Source organism: Lampetra fluviatilis, chromosome 28 (genome assembly GCF_964198595.1).
Source record: "Lampetra fluviatilis chromosome 28, kcLamFluv1.1, whole genome shotgun sequence".
Taxonomy (NCBI): Eukaryota; Metazoa; Chordata; class Hyperoartia; order Petromyzontiformes; family Petromyzontidae; genus Lampetra; species Lampetra fluviatilis.
In genome coordinates, this window is record NC_136302.1 from 1,639,836 (window position 1) to 1,654,826 (window position 14,991).

General features: G+C 48.6%; 1 protein-coding gene across 1 annotated transcript in view; it reads left to right on the forward strand.

Annotated features, from left to right (window-relative positions):
- The first annotated feature begins 4,826 nt into the window (after nt 1–4,826).
- LOC144942690 (activated CDC42 kinase 1-like) overlaps nt 4,827–14,991 on the forward strand; it is a 192,014-nt gene continuing 181,849 nt past the window's right edge. The window contains exon 1 of the mRNA XM_078869517.1: nt 4,827–4,919. Within this exon, the coding sequence (XP_078725643.1) occupies nt 4,827–4,919 (93 nt within the window). The remainder of the gene's footprint in view (nt 4,920–14,991) is intronic.

Consider the following 14,991-nt stretch of genomic DNA (forward strand, 5'->3'; position numbering starts at 1 on the left):
GACCTCCGGTTACCTTGAATTACCCAAAAACACCTTCATGTACCCGTCAAACCCTTATCGGTGCCTGGCTTATTACAGACCAATGCAGACCTTATTGGTCACCCCGTGCCCCTTATACATCTCAACGTTCATCCTCCAAAGCCCCATCGCAAGCGAGAAACACAAACTAATAGACAATGTTTTTATTTTCTGCTCGTAATTAAACGGCTGTACGCCGATATGGACCTGAAAACTCAATTTCCCTGCACAAGAATACGGGTCAACCGGTGTGGGTCGACAGGCATGTCGTCTTGATTAAACATTGGTGAATGTCTCGTCGAACTGAAGTCTGATCTCCAAAGAGTGCCGCTGCAACGGGGAACGCGGCTTGTTGTGAACGCAACATCGGCGGTCTCCATCGCCACACGAGTTCGTCCCTCGACTCGCTCGAACGTTCGGTTCACCAGAAATGGAACTCGCTCGGGCACATGCGCGCCACGTGGCTTGTCGAACGAGAAGTATCGGCAGCACCCGGGTGGCCGGCCGCGTCATCCATCCGCGACAGCGTCACGTGGTGTCGTCCCCGACAGGGGCAGCAGTCCCCAAGGCCTCCACATCGCCCCTCCAGACTTCATTGCAAACGTGCCAAAAGCGCATCGTTTTGGTGAGCTCCTTGAAAAGGGTTCATTGTTTTAAGGTGTACGTCGTCGTTGTTGTTATGTGTATTGTGAACAGTGCTGTAGATGTGTATGCAGGGTGCTAAAAATTTTTTTTTTACACTTCTGAGAATTTGCAACACCACGAGAAATGTGCTGCCTCCGTGCTCTGGAGATCACCTGGAGAAGACTCCAGGCAATGCGTTGACAATGATGGTGAACAAGTAAAGACTGTTTTACTTTTTGAAGCTATTAAAATACATTTGTTATCACGGTACAGTGTAGTATCCGTTCTTTTACATTAAAAACGAGTCCCATATAAGCGTTAACTTTTTTTGAAGGACCCTGTCTTTTTAGATGTAGGAGTCGAGAGAGAGCGAGTGGAAATGACTGAAAAACATCGATAACTTTTTTTACAAATTAAACAAACGGGGAGAAGCCCATTCCGAGTCACGAAGTTTCGTGTTTATTGAATAACCGCAAAAGCCTTTCGGTAAATCGAGGGACGCCTGTACGATATTAAATGCCCTGAGGGTTTATTGTTAAACATCTCGCAGCTGTGTCGCAATCCACCCGCGGTATCGATTCGCTGGCTGGCAGGGTAACCGGCGGTCGAGACTCGCGACGGAGTGACGGCCAAGGGGATGGAACGCGCCCCAGAGAGAGAGGACGTCCACTCCCAATTACGGAGACGGAGCCATGAGATCGGCTTGTGCGTGCCGAGTGGATCGTCGCTTCGACGCACGGCACCTGCTGGGTCTGCACCGCGACCTCCTGCCGGCCGGGCGTACGACACTCCACGTGGCCTCAGCGTGCACGTGGCCTGGCACGAGCGACGTGGTGACGTCAACGCCACTTAGTGGCGAATGGCGGTGGTTGTTGTCGTCACTTCGCGGGGTGGGGAGCGGTAGTGGCTAATACCGGCGTCGAATATCTGAACCGGTTACGGGCTTCCCCGAGGTCGACTCAGCCTCAAATGAGCACCCGGTGCAGTGTGCCAGCGAGCACCAACCCAGGGGTCAAACATCTCGTGTGCCAGGCACAACATTCCGCGCGGTGCAGATCCGACGTTCCGTGTGTGGCCTTGCGGCCAGATGACTCGCAACGCGACCACGTGGCCTCATCATCATCATCACACACCTTCGAGTGGCTGAGCGAGGTCTCGAGCCTGGGTGTAGCGCTTGGATGTGCACACACCCGGCCTGTGCAACCGGCGTCGTTCCAAGACTCGAGATTCAAATGAGCCACGCAGCGGCGGGGACACGCGTTGTTGTACCCTACTTCTACGCTGCCATGGTCAAGAATTTACACCCCCCCCCCACCGCCTTCACCAACACGCGCTGGCCCAGCGTGGTGAAGTAGAGTGAAATAACCCCCACGGAGCCTCATCCAGCAGTGGATAGACAACGGGGGTTGGGGGGGGGCAGGCTTTCATAAACACACCGGCCCAAGTTCGGCCCGTGGGCAATTATTTTTGGTATTCATTTTTATTCCGATAGTTGTTGTGCACAGTTAGTGCTCGTAGCTTAAGGGTCTCTATGTGAGTCTATGGTTCTGTGTGTGAATCTGAGTGTCTCTGTGTGAGTGAGTTTATGGTTCTGTGTGTGAATCTAAGGATCTCTGTGAGTCTATGGTTCTGTATGTGAATCTAAGGGTCTCTGTAAGTATGGTTCTGTATGTGAATCTGAGTGTCTCCGTGTGTGTGAGTCTATGGTTCTCTATGTGAATCTAAGGGTCTCTTTGTGAGTCTATGGTTCTGTGTGTGAATCTAAGGGTCTCTATGTGAGTTTATGGTTCTGTGTGTGAATTTAAGGGTCTCTGTGTGAGTCTATGGTTCTGTATGTGAATCTGAGTGTCTCCGTGTGTGTGAGTCTATGGTTCTCTATGTGAATCTAAGGGTCTCTGTGTGAGTCTATGGTTCTGTATGTGAATCTGAGTGTCTCCGTGTGTGTGAGTCTATGGTTCTGTATGTGAATCTAAGGGTCTCTATGTGAGTCTATGGTTCTGTGTGTGAATCTAAGGGTCTCTATGTAAGTCTATGGTTCAGTGTGTGAATCTAAGGGTCTCTGTGTGAGCCTATGGTTCTCTATGTGAATCTAAGGGTCTCCGTGTGTGTGAGTCTATGGTTCTGTATGTGAATCTAAGGGTCTCTGTGTGAGTATGGTTCTGTGTGTGAATCTAAGGGTATCTATGTGAGTCTATGGTTCTCTATGTGAATCTAAGGGTCTCTTTGTGAGTCTATGGTTCTGTATGTGAATCTGAGTGTCTCCGTGTGTGTGAGTCTATGGTTCTGTGTGTGAATTTAAGGGTCTCTGTGTGAGTCTATGGTTCTGTATGTGAATCTGAGTGTCTCCGTGTGTGTGAGTCTATGGTTCTGTATGTGAATCTAAGGGTCTCTGTGTGAGTCTATGGTTCTGTATGTGAATCTGAGTGTCTCCGTGTGTGTGAGTCTATGGTTCTGTATGTGAATCTAAGGGTCTCTATGTGAGTCTATGGTTCTGTGTGTGAATCTAAGGGTCTCTATGTGAGTCTATGGTTCAGTGTGTGAATCTAAGGGTCTCTGTGTGAGCCTATGGTTCTCTATGTGAATCTAAGGGTCTCCGTGTGTGTGAGTCTATGGTTCTGTATGTAAATCTAAGGGTCTCTGTGTGAGTATGGTTCTGTGTGTGAATCTAAGGGTATTTATGTGAGTCTATGGTTCTGTATGTGAATCTAAGGGTCTCTATGTGAGTCTATGGTTCCGTATGTGACGCTCAACCTTCATTGTAGAAGGTTGAGGGTCGATGTTGCATTGTTGGAGGTTGAGGGCCTGGGTCCCAATGCGCCTGCACGGCGTCACGCAGCGACGAGGGACACATTGAGATCCTGGGCCTCGCGGGACGCAGCGTCGGGCCGAACGTCCACGGGGTGGCACACCCTGGACACGCCGCGGAGAGCGATGCGCCACCACCGCTGGGAGGCGATCGTCAGGAGGGAAGTGATCACCTCATTGTCGTGCCAATGGGTAGGCAGGTTCACTGAGCGGCACGGTGGCTGTGAGATGTTAACTACCTCGCCTGGGATGCAGGAGGTCGTGGGTTCGATCCAGATCCTAACGCCTGCTGTATATTTGGAGTTTGCGGTGTCTCTCTCTTTTTCATCATCATCACGGTGGCTAAAAGATGTTAACTACCTCGCCTGGGATGCAGGAGGTCGTGGGTTCGATCCAGATCCTAACGCCTGCTGTATATTTGGAGTTTGCGGTGTCTCTCTCTTTTTCATCATCATCACGGTGGCTAAGAGATGTTAACTACCTCGCCTGGGATGCAGGAGGTCGTGGGTTCGATCCAGATCCTAACGCCTGCTGTATATTTGGAGTTTGCGGTGTCTCTCTCTTTTTCATCATCATCACGGTGGCTAAGAGATGTTAACTACCTCGCCTGGGATGCAGGAGGTCGTGGGTTCGATCCAGATCCTAACGCCTGCTGTATATTTGGAGTTTGCGGTGTCTCTCTCTTTTTCATCATCATCACGGTGGCTAAGAGATGTTAACCACCTCGCCTGGTATGGAGGATTTCGTGTGTTCGATCCCGTTCCTGACGCCTGCTGTATATTTGGAGTTTGCGGTGTCTTTCTCATCATTATCACGGTGGTTAGGAGATGTTAACTACCTCGTCTGGTATGGAGGATGTCGTGCGTTCGATCCCGACCCTGACGCCTGCTGTATATTTGGAGTTTGCGGTGTCTCTCTTTCTCCCCGTGGTCGGGTTGATTTTTTTGGCTGCTATAAATCTCCACGTGATAAGCCACTTCGTTGAGCTCTCGTTTGTGACCAGGTCGTTTCAGAAAAAGAGTCTACGTGGCTCGGTGGGGCCTTACCTGCTAAAATAAAACACACTTTGCTTTAATAGTTTAGAGTGTCACTGTACCGGCAGCACGCATAGCGACAGGCAGTGGCGGTGATAGCGGTTATCAATAATGCAGCCGGTGTTCGTTTGCAGACGCCTGCCACATTCTTCTCACACTGGGCATCAACTTCTTTTCCATCTTGCTGCAGAGTGAAAGACAGGTCGGAGGAGGATGAGGAGGAGGATCATCGTGCCGAATTTCAGCCGCCGGAGAGAGTGACAGACAAAGAGGGTGGTGCATGGGGAGGAGGGAGCCCTTCTTACATCGCTGCTGAGCTCCACGGCCAGGGTCCGAGTCCCCGGCATGCCCCCGGGTGCCGGTGTCGCCGCTCACGTCGCTGCAGCTGACCCACGACGCGCAGCCATGAGATTCGTCCGCGGTGCGGCTACCGTCCAGGTATGTGCGTGTGTGTGTGTCGTGTCGCGAGTTAGCGCTACGCTGCACTACGAACCTGGCGACCCGAGTTCGATTCCCGCTTACGGCCAACATCAGTGACGATTATAATCTGAACAGATCATGAGCCTCCCCTAGGTCGACTCGGCCTCAAATGAGTACCTGATGTGGTGTGTAAAAACTTCGCCACTGGGGAGACAAAGGCGGCCGGGCATGGTGCTGGCCACCCACCCCCTCTTGTGCCACAGTTCCGGCCTTCATTAGGTGCCCGCTAACAGCACTTGCCCCAACAGTCTGTTCCAGGCTATGTAAGGGGGATCTTTGTTTTGTATGTGTGTGTTCAACTTCACCGTACGTCGCCAAGCGTGATAACCGGAGGTGCGGGGGAAGGACGACAACCCTGGACACAGCTGAGTGCAATGCGCTCACTGCTTTGTCAGGGCTAGGGTTGTTTAATCGTGTTTTTTTTGCATAATCGATAAGTCGTACTGCCCAGCGTGATGAAGTATAGTCAGAGCAATCTTGGTGACGGACGCAGCTCAATGGGGTTCAGCAGTGGACTTACAGAGAATGGGCCGTAAGTTGTATACAGGGACTCCTCACTTACGAGCGAGTTAGGTTCCAGAGGTCTGTTCGTAAGTCGATTTGTTCGTAAGTCGATTTGTTCGTAAGTCCAACTTTACTCCTGTCGATTCCAAACGTGTTGTACGCAGTGTACACTAAACACAGGGTAATGGCTTTAAAAGTTGTATAATCTCCTTAGATGTAAATGCCGGTGGTTCTTCATATTCTGCAGATGCCATGCTTCTGAAACATGATGGGGGTTGATAATGTAATTATTCGTGAAAAACACAGAGAGCGTCTTAGTGAACTACACAGCGACAACACAACAACAGAGAATGGCGGCGGCCCAAGCAGAAAGGCTGGGAATGCTGGGTAATGAATGGGAATGCTGGGTACTGAATGGGAATGCTGGGTAATGAGACCGAACAACCACCGCCATCTATTGTGCGGCGGTTGAACTTACGACTCTCGGTCCGATCAGGCAATTTGACATACGGACAGGTTTGTTTGTTTGTTTGTATCTCTGAAAGTGCGTAAGTCGAATGATCGTGAGTAGATGAGTCTCTGTACAATATATACGTAAGTATTGTACGTAACGGGGTGCCACGTGTCCAATCGCCAGGGATTGCCGTGCGGTTCTAACGCAACTGGCGTGCCAGCCCGGTCGCCACTCAAAATTTCAACCCTCAACTCTTGGAGACCGTAATCGATAAATAATCGATGCGGTCACTGATGATCGAACAACCGAATTGATGAACCCGATTGGGATAGACAGTGGGTCAAAGCGGAGGGGCTGACTGGGTCGCAAAACGGAGAGCGTGAGAGAGAGAGAGAGGACGTCGTCTTTGGGGACAGTCATGGTCCTGCTGCTGCTGCTGCTTTGATGCCAAAGTGTCTCTGTGCTCGAACAAGCCGGGAAGACAGCAGCCGTTGTCCTCTGGATGGGATTCTATCCCCGCCATAGGAATGGGGAATTTCCACAGCTGTAAAATCGAGAGATGAGCACCGCCTCGATGCTCATTCGAGAAAGTGAAAGATCACTTTGACCTTTTTTTGTTTGACTGGACGCGTTTACTTATCGAGTTTTTTTCCCGAGCTGGAGGAATGTCAAATCCTGATGTGCTTGCGGAGGACCGGCGCTCGGCGACTCGGGAGGGTCGTGTTGCGAAGCTGGCGGCGGCCGGTGTCGCATGTCACGAGCGGATGCGTCAAATATTTTGTAACCTCCCGTGTTACTCGGCACGAGCCGTGGGAACGCGACACCGATCGGAAGTCGGTGTTCAGACTGGAGAGACTCCTTCACCCCCCCCCCCTCTACTGACTGGGCGCCATCAATAATTAACCGAGGGCACTGTAGAGCCGGGGCGGCGGTGGCGATGCCACTGTGGAGGCAATTCCAGTGAGTTGCTGGATCGCTGCACAGATGTTGCAAAACTCTCGTTGGGAGTCCAGGAGGCATTTTTTGAGGTCTTCACTCTTTAGGCACAAAGTGCTTGGCCACAGATGAAGCACAATACCTCGCTGCTGCTGCTGATCCCGTTAAGGAGCATGAACCATCATCACGCGAACTCCGGTCATCCACACGGTGGCTTCTGGCTAACGTGACCGCATTGTGTGATTTCAAATGCGCTTCTGCAGCCGTCAGGAACGCTCTTTCTTCCGATATTAGGAAGCCATTGGAGCTATGCACTTCTAAATCATCTAGATTGATTAACTCATTTCTTTAGAACTGCTTTTTGTGTTTAGTTTTTTGTCCTTCCCCGCACCTCTGATTCGCACGGTTGGCTACGTACGGTGCGAAAGAAGAAATTAGTTTTAAGTTTAGAGCGGATATTCGATCTGTAGCAATAACAAAAGTAAAAAAGGTATCGTGGATGGGAGTTAAATCTCACCAGGAGAAGGTGGTCCCGGCAAAAGACGTGGACTCCACCTGCTCTGCCTGTACAGGGATCGAGTGTTTCCCCCTCGCAAGCATGGGTTTTCTCAGAGTGCTCTGGTATCCTCAAACATTAATTGGCTGAAAACGTCTTAATACAAAGAGCATTGGAGAGCTCTGTAAATTGTTGGTAGCGCCGGCTCACAACCACCACCAACACCTGGCTGCTGCAGCTGCTGCTGCTGTTGCCTGCCAGCTTGGTCCGTGGTCAATCGGCGATCATGAGAGACGCGGCAATACCCCAGTTTACGTCGGGGATGCGTTCCTGCAAGGTGCGACGACGACGACCAATACTGCAACGACGTCAAATCAAAGCGATTTTTCCAAATCAACAAAACACCGTGCGTGAATAATATATCGTAGTCTACGGTAGAGGACATTGCTTGACAAGCGACGCAAAGCGGTTCGTGTACAGGGTAGTCGTGGTGGTGGAGGCGAAAGCTTTCAGAGGCGACGCATAACGAGAGTGGACGGACGATGCTGTCAGCGACGTGAGTGTGGGGTTGTCGAGGCGACGCAAATCGGGCAGTGGCGTTTATAAAGTGACAACGTGTTTGCGAAACGACGTAGAAGGGGGAATATGTAAATAGTGGTATTACTGTACATCTAAACAAACAAAAAAATTACTAAACTAGAGAGGTATTCTTTGGGTCTTTCGCTAAAGTCACGTAGATAGGTTAAAATAAAATAACAACAAACTACGACGTTGAGATCGCAACACAAGCGGTCGTCAGCACCTTCTCCTGATGACGACCGCTTGTGCAGTCACGGAAGCTTTAAGTCAAGATTTAAACAGAGAGGGTTACGCATCCGGGCCTAATATATTTATTGCCCACTCGCTCTTTACCTTGCAAAGCGTGCCATGGATTTCCCGTCGTCCTTGTTGACCTCTGTCCGTGGCCGCTCAGGCTAATTACGTTTTTTTTTTTAAAGGGTTCGTTTTAGTTTTTAAGTTCTTATTTGTGCCCGTGCCAGCCTCAATAGGTGTCCGCTAATGGCATCTACTTTAACAATCTGTTCAAGAATTGCGTAGTTGCAGTGTTTATTTAGATTTGCGAGCGGACTGGGAGGAGTGCGTGCCAATTCTCTGCCCTGTTGTTCCAGAACAGAAATGGAGCTATTCAATCCTGAGCTCATCACTGCCTCTCACAAGTCACATTCATCTCTCTGTTGAACAGTCGGCGTCCTCGACCAATATTATTGGGTTAGATCGCGTAAATATAAATGTGTCGTTAAACCCGCCACCACCCATCACAGCCAATGAGTAAGGTTTGTCACGTAAACAGAACATGCCAATTCGTCACTAGTACAGCACTACACCGGTGTGTTGGAGAGCCAATCCACAACATTTACAATCTGAGTACGACGTTTCGCCACTAATTACAACTAGCTTCATCAGGCGACTGCCAGATTTGATTAAGCTAGTTGTAATTGCTCTGTCTCTGCCTCTCTCTCCACGCTTGCCACTCACACTGACTCTCTCTCTCTCTCTGCGTCTATCACTATCATGATGAGGTCGCACTCTTTACAGATAAAGTGCTCGCCACAAATGAGCCACAATACCTCGCTGATCTCGTCAAGGAGCATAAACCACCATCACGCCAACTCCGCTTCTCCTCTCAGCGGCTTCTGGCTAAGCCATTGAACAAAGACGGTCACCGCATCGCGCACTTTCAGGTGCGCTTCTGTGGCCGTCTGGAACGCTCTTCCTTCCGATATTAGGAAGCCACTGGAGCCTGTGCACTTCTAAATCTAAATAGATAACGAATTTCTTTAGAACTGCTTGTTGTGTTTAGTTTGTTCTTCCCCCGCATCTCCGATTAGCACGGTTGGCTACATACGGTGCGAAAGACGTCAAACACGCTGCCACCGCATCTTCCTTGCTGCCATGTTTCAGAGGGCCTGTGCGATCGACCACGTAGATTGTAGCGATGACGATGCTTGGTTCGATTCGCCGACAGCACCAAGAAATTGGTTCGGATGTCGGTGCACAAGCGGGGGGAACGTTAGGATGCGTGCGGAAAAGTCCAACATGAAATAACCGGGGACTTCAAGCGTGAAACGTTGTGCGCAGGGGAATTATGCACGGAGCAGGAATGCTTCGGTGAGGTTTCACTTCGATTCAGAGCTCCGCAAAAGCAAAATATACATCCTCCACACCTCCTCCACCCCACACGGCCAATCAATAAAGTTGTCGCGCGATGAACGTTTCACTCACGCGGCGATCTGGCCCAAAAAACTCTTGCAAATTGTAACAGTGGCCGCAAAAGCTGACTTGTTGAGGCTTCACTTGGGTAAGTGTAACTTTGGAGCGCCGCGGTGGCGAGATGTTAACTGCCTCGCCTGGTATACACAGAGGTCGTGAATTCGATCCCGACCCTGATGCCTGTGAAATATTTGGAGTTTGTGGTGTCTCTCACCCTGTGGTCGTATGGATTTTTCTTTCAGTCCTCCGGTTTTTCATTCCACCTTCAGAAACGCGCACGTCGAGTGTTTGACTGCGTGATAAGCCACGCTGTTGAGCTATCAGTTGTGGCCAGGTCGCTTCTGAAAAATAACTATATATAGCTCAGCGGGCCTTACCTGGTAAAATAAAAAAAACACTTTACAGTTTTTACGACGATAACATACCCAGAGGTATATCAAATCGACTTGTTGTTTGGCAGGAGCTAGAAAAACGAGTTGACGCTTTCGCACGGCTAAGTTCGGTCAAACAACCGCCACACCACGCAAACCCGCACGTCGCGGGGAGACCCCCGTGCGGCAGCTGCCGTGGAGGGCTGTTCGGCGCGCACAGTCCCTGGCACAAGCGCACGGCGAGCGCCGGCCACGTCGGTCCGCGAGGTTCGCGACTCTGTCGTTGCCGAGCAAAATTCTCACCCGCATCTCCCCTCTCCCCCGCCACGCTCCCCCCCCTCTCTCCGCAGAGTGTTGTTGTCACTGGAGTATTGTATAACAGCGACGATCATGTCGCGCGAGATTTGTTATCATCGCCAAACCGCAAACTCTTATCGCCAAACCGCAATCTGCCGCGTCGTGCGCGAAACCCAACGGCGGTGCACGCCACCAGCCGCGTGCCACTCCCGTGCCGTGATTATACCACCGGATCGCGGTGGCGTAACAAACGCGTGTCGCACCACCGCCACTCCTCGGTAATTTTCCCCTCTGGATTATTGACTCTGCCGGCTGGTTTGTTGTTATGCCCTTATTGTTTGTTGTTGCTCGTGCTTGCCGACGGAATTTTACGGACGTTCAGACGATGCCAAAATATGCTTTATATTTATTTAGTTTTAGCGTCTTGCTATGATCTCGTTGTTGTGTACTGTTTGTTGGCGGAACTCGCTGACCCGCCCCGACTGGACATCCGTGAAAAAAATAGCTTCCTAGCTCATCGGATTCCTCCTCCGGTCCAAATGAAGATTCGTGTTCTGAAAGGAAAGGTATCGCAGATAAGAGGTGAATCAAAACCTAAAGGTGTGACGCAACTAATTCACCAGCGTCAGTGGCGAAGAATGTAATTAACAAACGTCACCGGGCAGCAGGGTCGAGGTTGTTTCTCCGTCCGTTAAAGGCGTTCTGGATGCGTCAACTTGGCTCCGTTGCACTGACCACCTAAGGAATTCTAAAAGTGCCCTTGGCTCTGTGGCACATTGGGACTCCGCACCAATGTCGAAGCATCCTCAAGATATGAATATCAAAGCGCACAACATACTGCCTTCAAGTATTGTCAATTATTACTTGGACACCGAATATCCGCAAGGTCTGGCCGATCCATGATTCTTGCCACTGCAGTGTCCCCCTCCTTCACCTCCTTTTGTTCCCCTCTTAAAGCCTCACCCTCTTCTCCCTTCCCTCCCCTGGCCCCTCCACTCCTTCCCATCCCTCCCCTGTAGCCCTTTCACAATCCCTCAGCTGTCACTCATTCCTCAATCCGTGCAGCACGCCCCTGGCATCTACGTCGTTCCATTCTGTCACCGTTTTGTAAGCTACGCTCTATAAATATATCGATAACATTAGATCAGCCTTCCGATTAAATGCAATTTCACCACCATCGGCCATGGTGGATCCACTGCTGGATGAATGCCTCCTCCCCAAGCCACAACCGCCGCCACCTGCGCACGATCCCGCGTCGCAACCATCCACCCGCCACCTGCCACGCCAACTGATTTCACCGCTTCATCTCCAAGGCGGACTTTCCCGCTCGCGCAGACTCCAGGAAAATAAATGCGTGTTTCTAAATAATCATAATTTCCACGATTGGTCGTTTTGAGGAAGAGTGCAGAGCTTTAACTTTCAACTAAGATTGTGGTTATAGGGCAAACCCAGCGTCGCGGGGTTTATCTATTCAGCAGCGTCGACGTTAAAACCTCGCGGTAATGCACGAGTCACCTTTGGATGAATCGACGTGAATCGGTTGGCGTGTGCGTACGGACGAATATCGTAGATCACGTGACCACTTCCAGCCACTGGAGGCCACTAAACCTACAGCAAACGTTCAAAGAAGATACCCAATTCCGGAATAAATTCGTGACGCTGACTCCACCATGGCCAAGACCAAAGAGAGCTCTTTGGTCTTGGCCATGGTGGAGAGTTTGGAATCTGATTGATTGATTGCTTCTGTGAACAGGTGTCTTTTATACAGCCACAAGCTGAGATTAGGAGCACTCCCTTTAAGAGTGTGCTCCTAATCTCAGCTCGTTACCTGTATAAAAGACACCTGGGAGCCAGAAATCTTTCTGATTGAGAGGGTGTCAAATACTAATTTCCATCATTAAAATGCAAATCAATTCATAACATTTTTGAAATGCGTTTTTCTGGATTTTTTTGTTGTTATTCTGTCTCTCACTGTTCAAATAAACCTACCATTAAAATTATAGACTGATCATTTCTTTGTCAGTGGGCAAACGTTCAAAATCAGCAGGGGATCAAATACTTTTTTCCCTCACTGTATATACGATTGGGCACACATCCCACGCAGCACTCGCGTGGAATCTTGAGACTCGGCGAGAACATAAAGAGCAAGAACTTGACTGAGATTATTTTTAACAGAAACAATTTCTGTCATGCATGTACTGTCTGTTTTTCTATAACGCCGCGTGTTTTCATGACGCGAATTGGATATAAAGCGATTAATGTATTAGAGAACACATTTTTTTTCACGAGGATGTGAATTGGTTGTAACGTGATTTGAGTAAACAGAACTACGTCGCAGCCCGAGTAGGAATAAGCGGTTGTACGACTGCCTCGGCGTAGCATCTCACAAGGCATTGGGATGCTGCTGGATGCTTCTAGATGCTACCACGCGCCTCCGTCTTTGTTCAGCCTGCGTTACGCATCGCATGTGTTATCGCGGACTGTGCTTTATCCTATATTTTTCCATAACGCGGTGTTCTTCAGGAAGGCAACTACTACGTTATAGGAGAACAGACTTATTTCTCAACGTACGTAGCCAACACAAAATGCAGTTCTGAAAGAAATGAGTTCGCCTATTTAGATGATTTAAAAGTGCATAGCTCCAGCGGCTTCCTAATATCGGAAGGGAGAAGCGTTCCAGACGGCCAGTCAGCAAGCGCACCTGAAAGCGCAGTGTAATGCAGTGACCGTCTTTTTTCGACGGATCACTGGTCTACAATTGTTTTGACATCGTCTGCTTCAGAGATGAAATGTTCTTCTAGATTTGAAGCTTTCGTGACTGCAAGGATTCATACTCTTAGTTTTTTTCGGTAAAGTCACGTAGGTAAAAATAATAATAATAATAATTGAAATAATAATAGAAATAAAATAATAAATCACGACGTTCCGGAGGCAACACAAGTCTCCGTCATCAGGTGGGACCGTCACAGCTAAATTATATTGTATCACTTGATACAGTAAATCACTTGATACAGTACATTTTAGCTGTGATGGTCCCACCTGATGACGGAGACTTGTGTTGCCTCCGAAACGTCGTGATTTATTATTTTATTTCTATAATTATTTATAAAATGCTTATTATTTATTTTTATTATTTATTTTTACCTACGTGACTTTACCGAAAAAACCTAAGAGTATGAAATGTTCTGTTTATTACGGATTTTAATGTGCTGAATTCAAATATGATAATTAAAACAACTGATTGGCTACTGTTCCCAAGATATTTAAGTTTTAACATTTTACGTCCATGTATATTGTGTAGATAGTAGAGCTTTACTCATAAATTGTAAACCTAGGTCTTTTCATGTGTTTGTTCGCTTTACATGATAACATGTCACCTGTCATGTTCATGTAACACTTAAAAATCAGCAAAAGGGTTATATAAATAAAATGTATTATGAAACAAAAGGCAAAAAACGATCATGTATATATAAGTACGTAGTTTAGTCCTTATTCAGTGTCTACTCGGCACTTCTTGGCTTGTCTCTTGTATTCTTTAAATGGAGCATCTCTTGTCACTGTCCAGCAATAGTCTGCAAGCATTGATGGGCTCCATTTGCCCTGACAGCGTGTCTCCATTGTTGCAATGTCCTGGTGACATCGCTCGCCATGCTCGTTGCTCGCTGCTCCGCAGTTGGGTGGGGAAAATCTCGATGAGAGTGAAAAAAAGTTTTATTTCGTGACATGTTGCAACCAAGGCTTTTGTATGCCTTGAGGTTTTCCACCAACTCCCTGTAGTCTGCCTTGTTGTTTCCAAGAAAATGTGTTGCTACTAACTGGAAGGCTTTCCATGCCGTCTTTTCCTTGCCACGCAGTGCACAGTCATATACATCATCTAAGAAGTTCACGAATCTGAGGACTAACAAAGACACCTTCCTCTATCTTAGCTTCACTTAACCTTGGACATTTTCCACGGAGGTACTTGAAAGCTGCTTGTGTTTTGTCCATGGCTTTGACAAAGTTCTCATCAGACCCGGCTTGATGTGTAAGGGTGGTAACAAAATCGTCCTTGATTCAACAAGTGGTGGATGCTGAACACTTTTCCTCGCAGGCTCCAATGACTGTCGGAGTGGCCAATCTGTCTTGATGTTGTGGGAATCTCTCGCACGACTATCCCATTCGCAGAGAGAACAGCAGTACTTTGTGTATCCAGTCTGCAGACCAAGCAAGAGAGCAACAACCTTCAAATCGCCACAAAGCTGCCACTGATGTTGGTCATAGATTATGCACCTCAAAAGTTGTTTCATGTTGTCATAGGTTTCCTTCATATGGGCTTGCATGACCAACTTAAATTGATGGAAAAACATTGCCATTATGCAGCAAAAAGCTTTAAGACTCATTTGAACAGTCTCCACTCATCTGGATCATAAACGATGTTGAGGGCTGCCATCACACCATCGATGTTGCAGGCTACAAAATCACCTTCCATGAAGAACAATGGGACAAAATCCTTTTGACAGTCACGGAACATGGAAACCCTAACATCACCTGCCAGGAGATTCCACTGCTGCAGTCTGGAGCCCAACAGCTCTGCCTTACTCTTGGGTAGTTCCAAATCCCTGACAAGGTCTTTCAGTTCACCTTGTGTTATGAGGTGTGGTTCAGAGGAGGAGGATGGAAGAAAATCTGGGTCATGTGACCTTGATGGTTCAGAATCAGAAG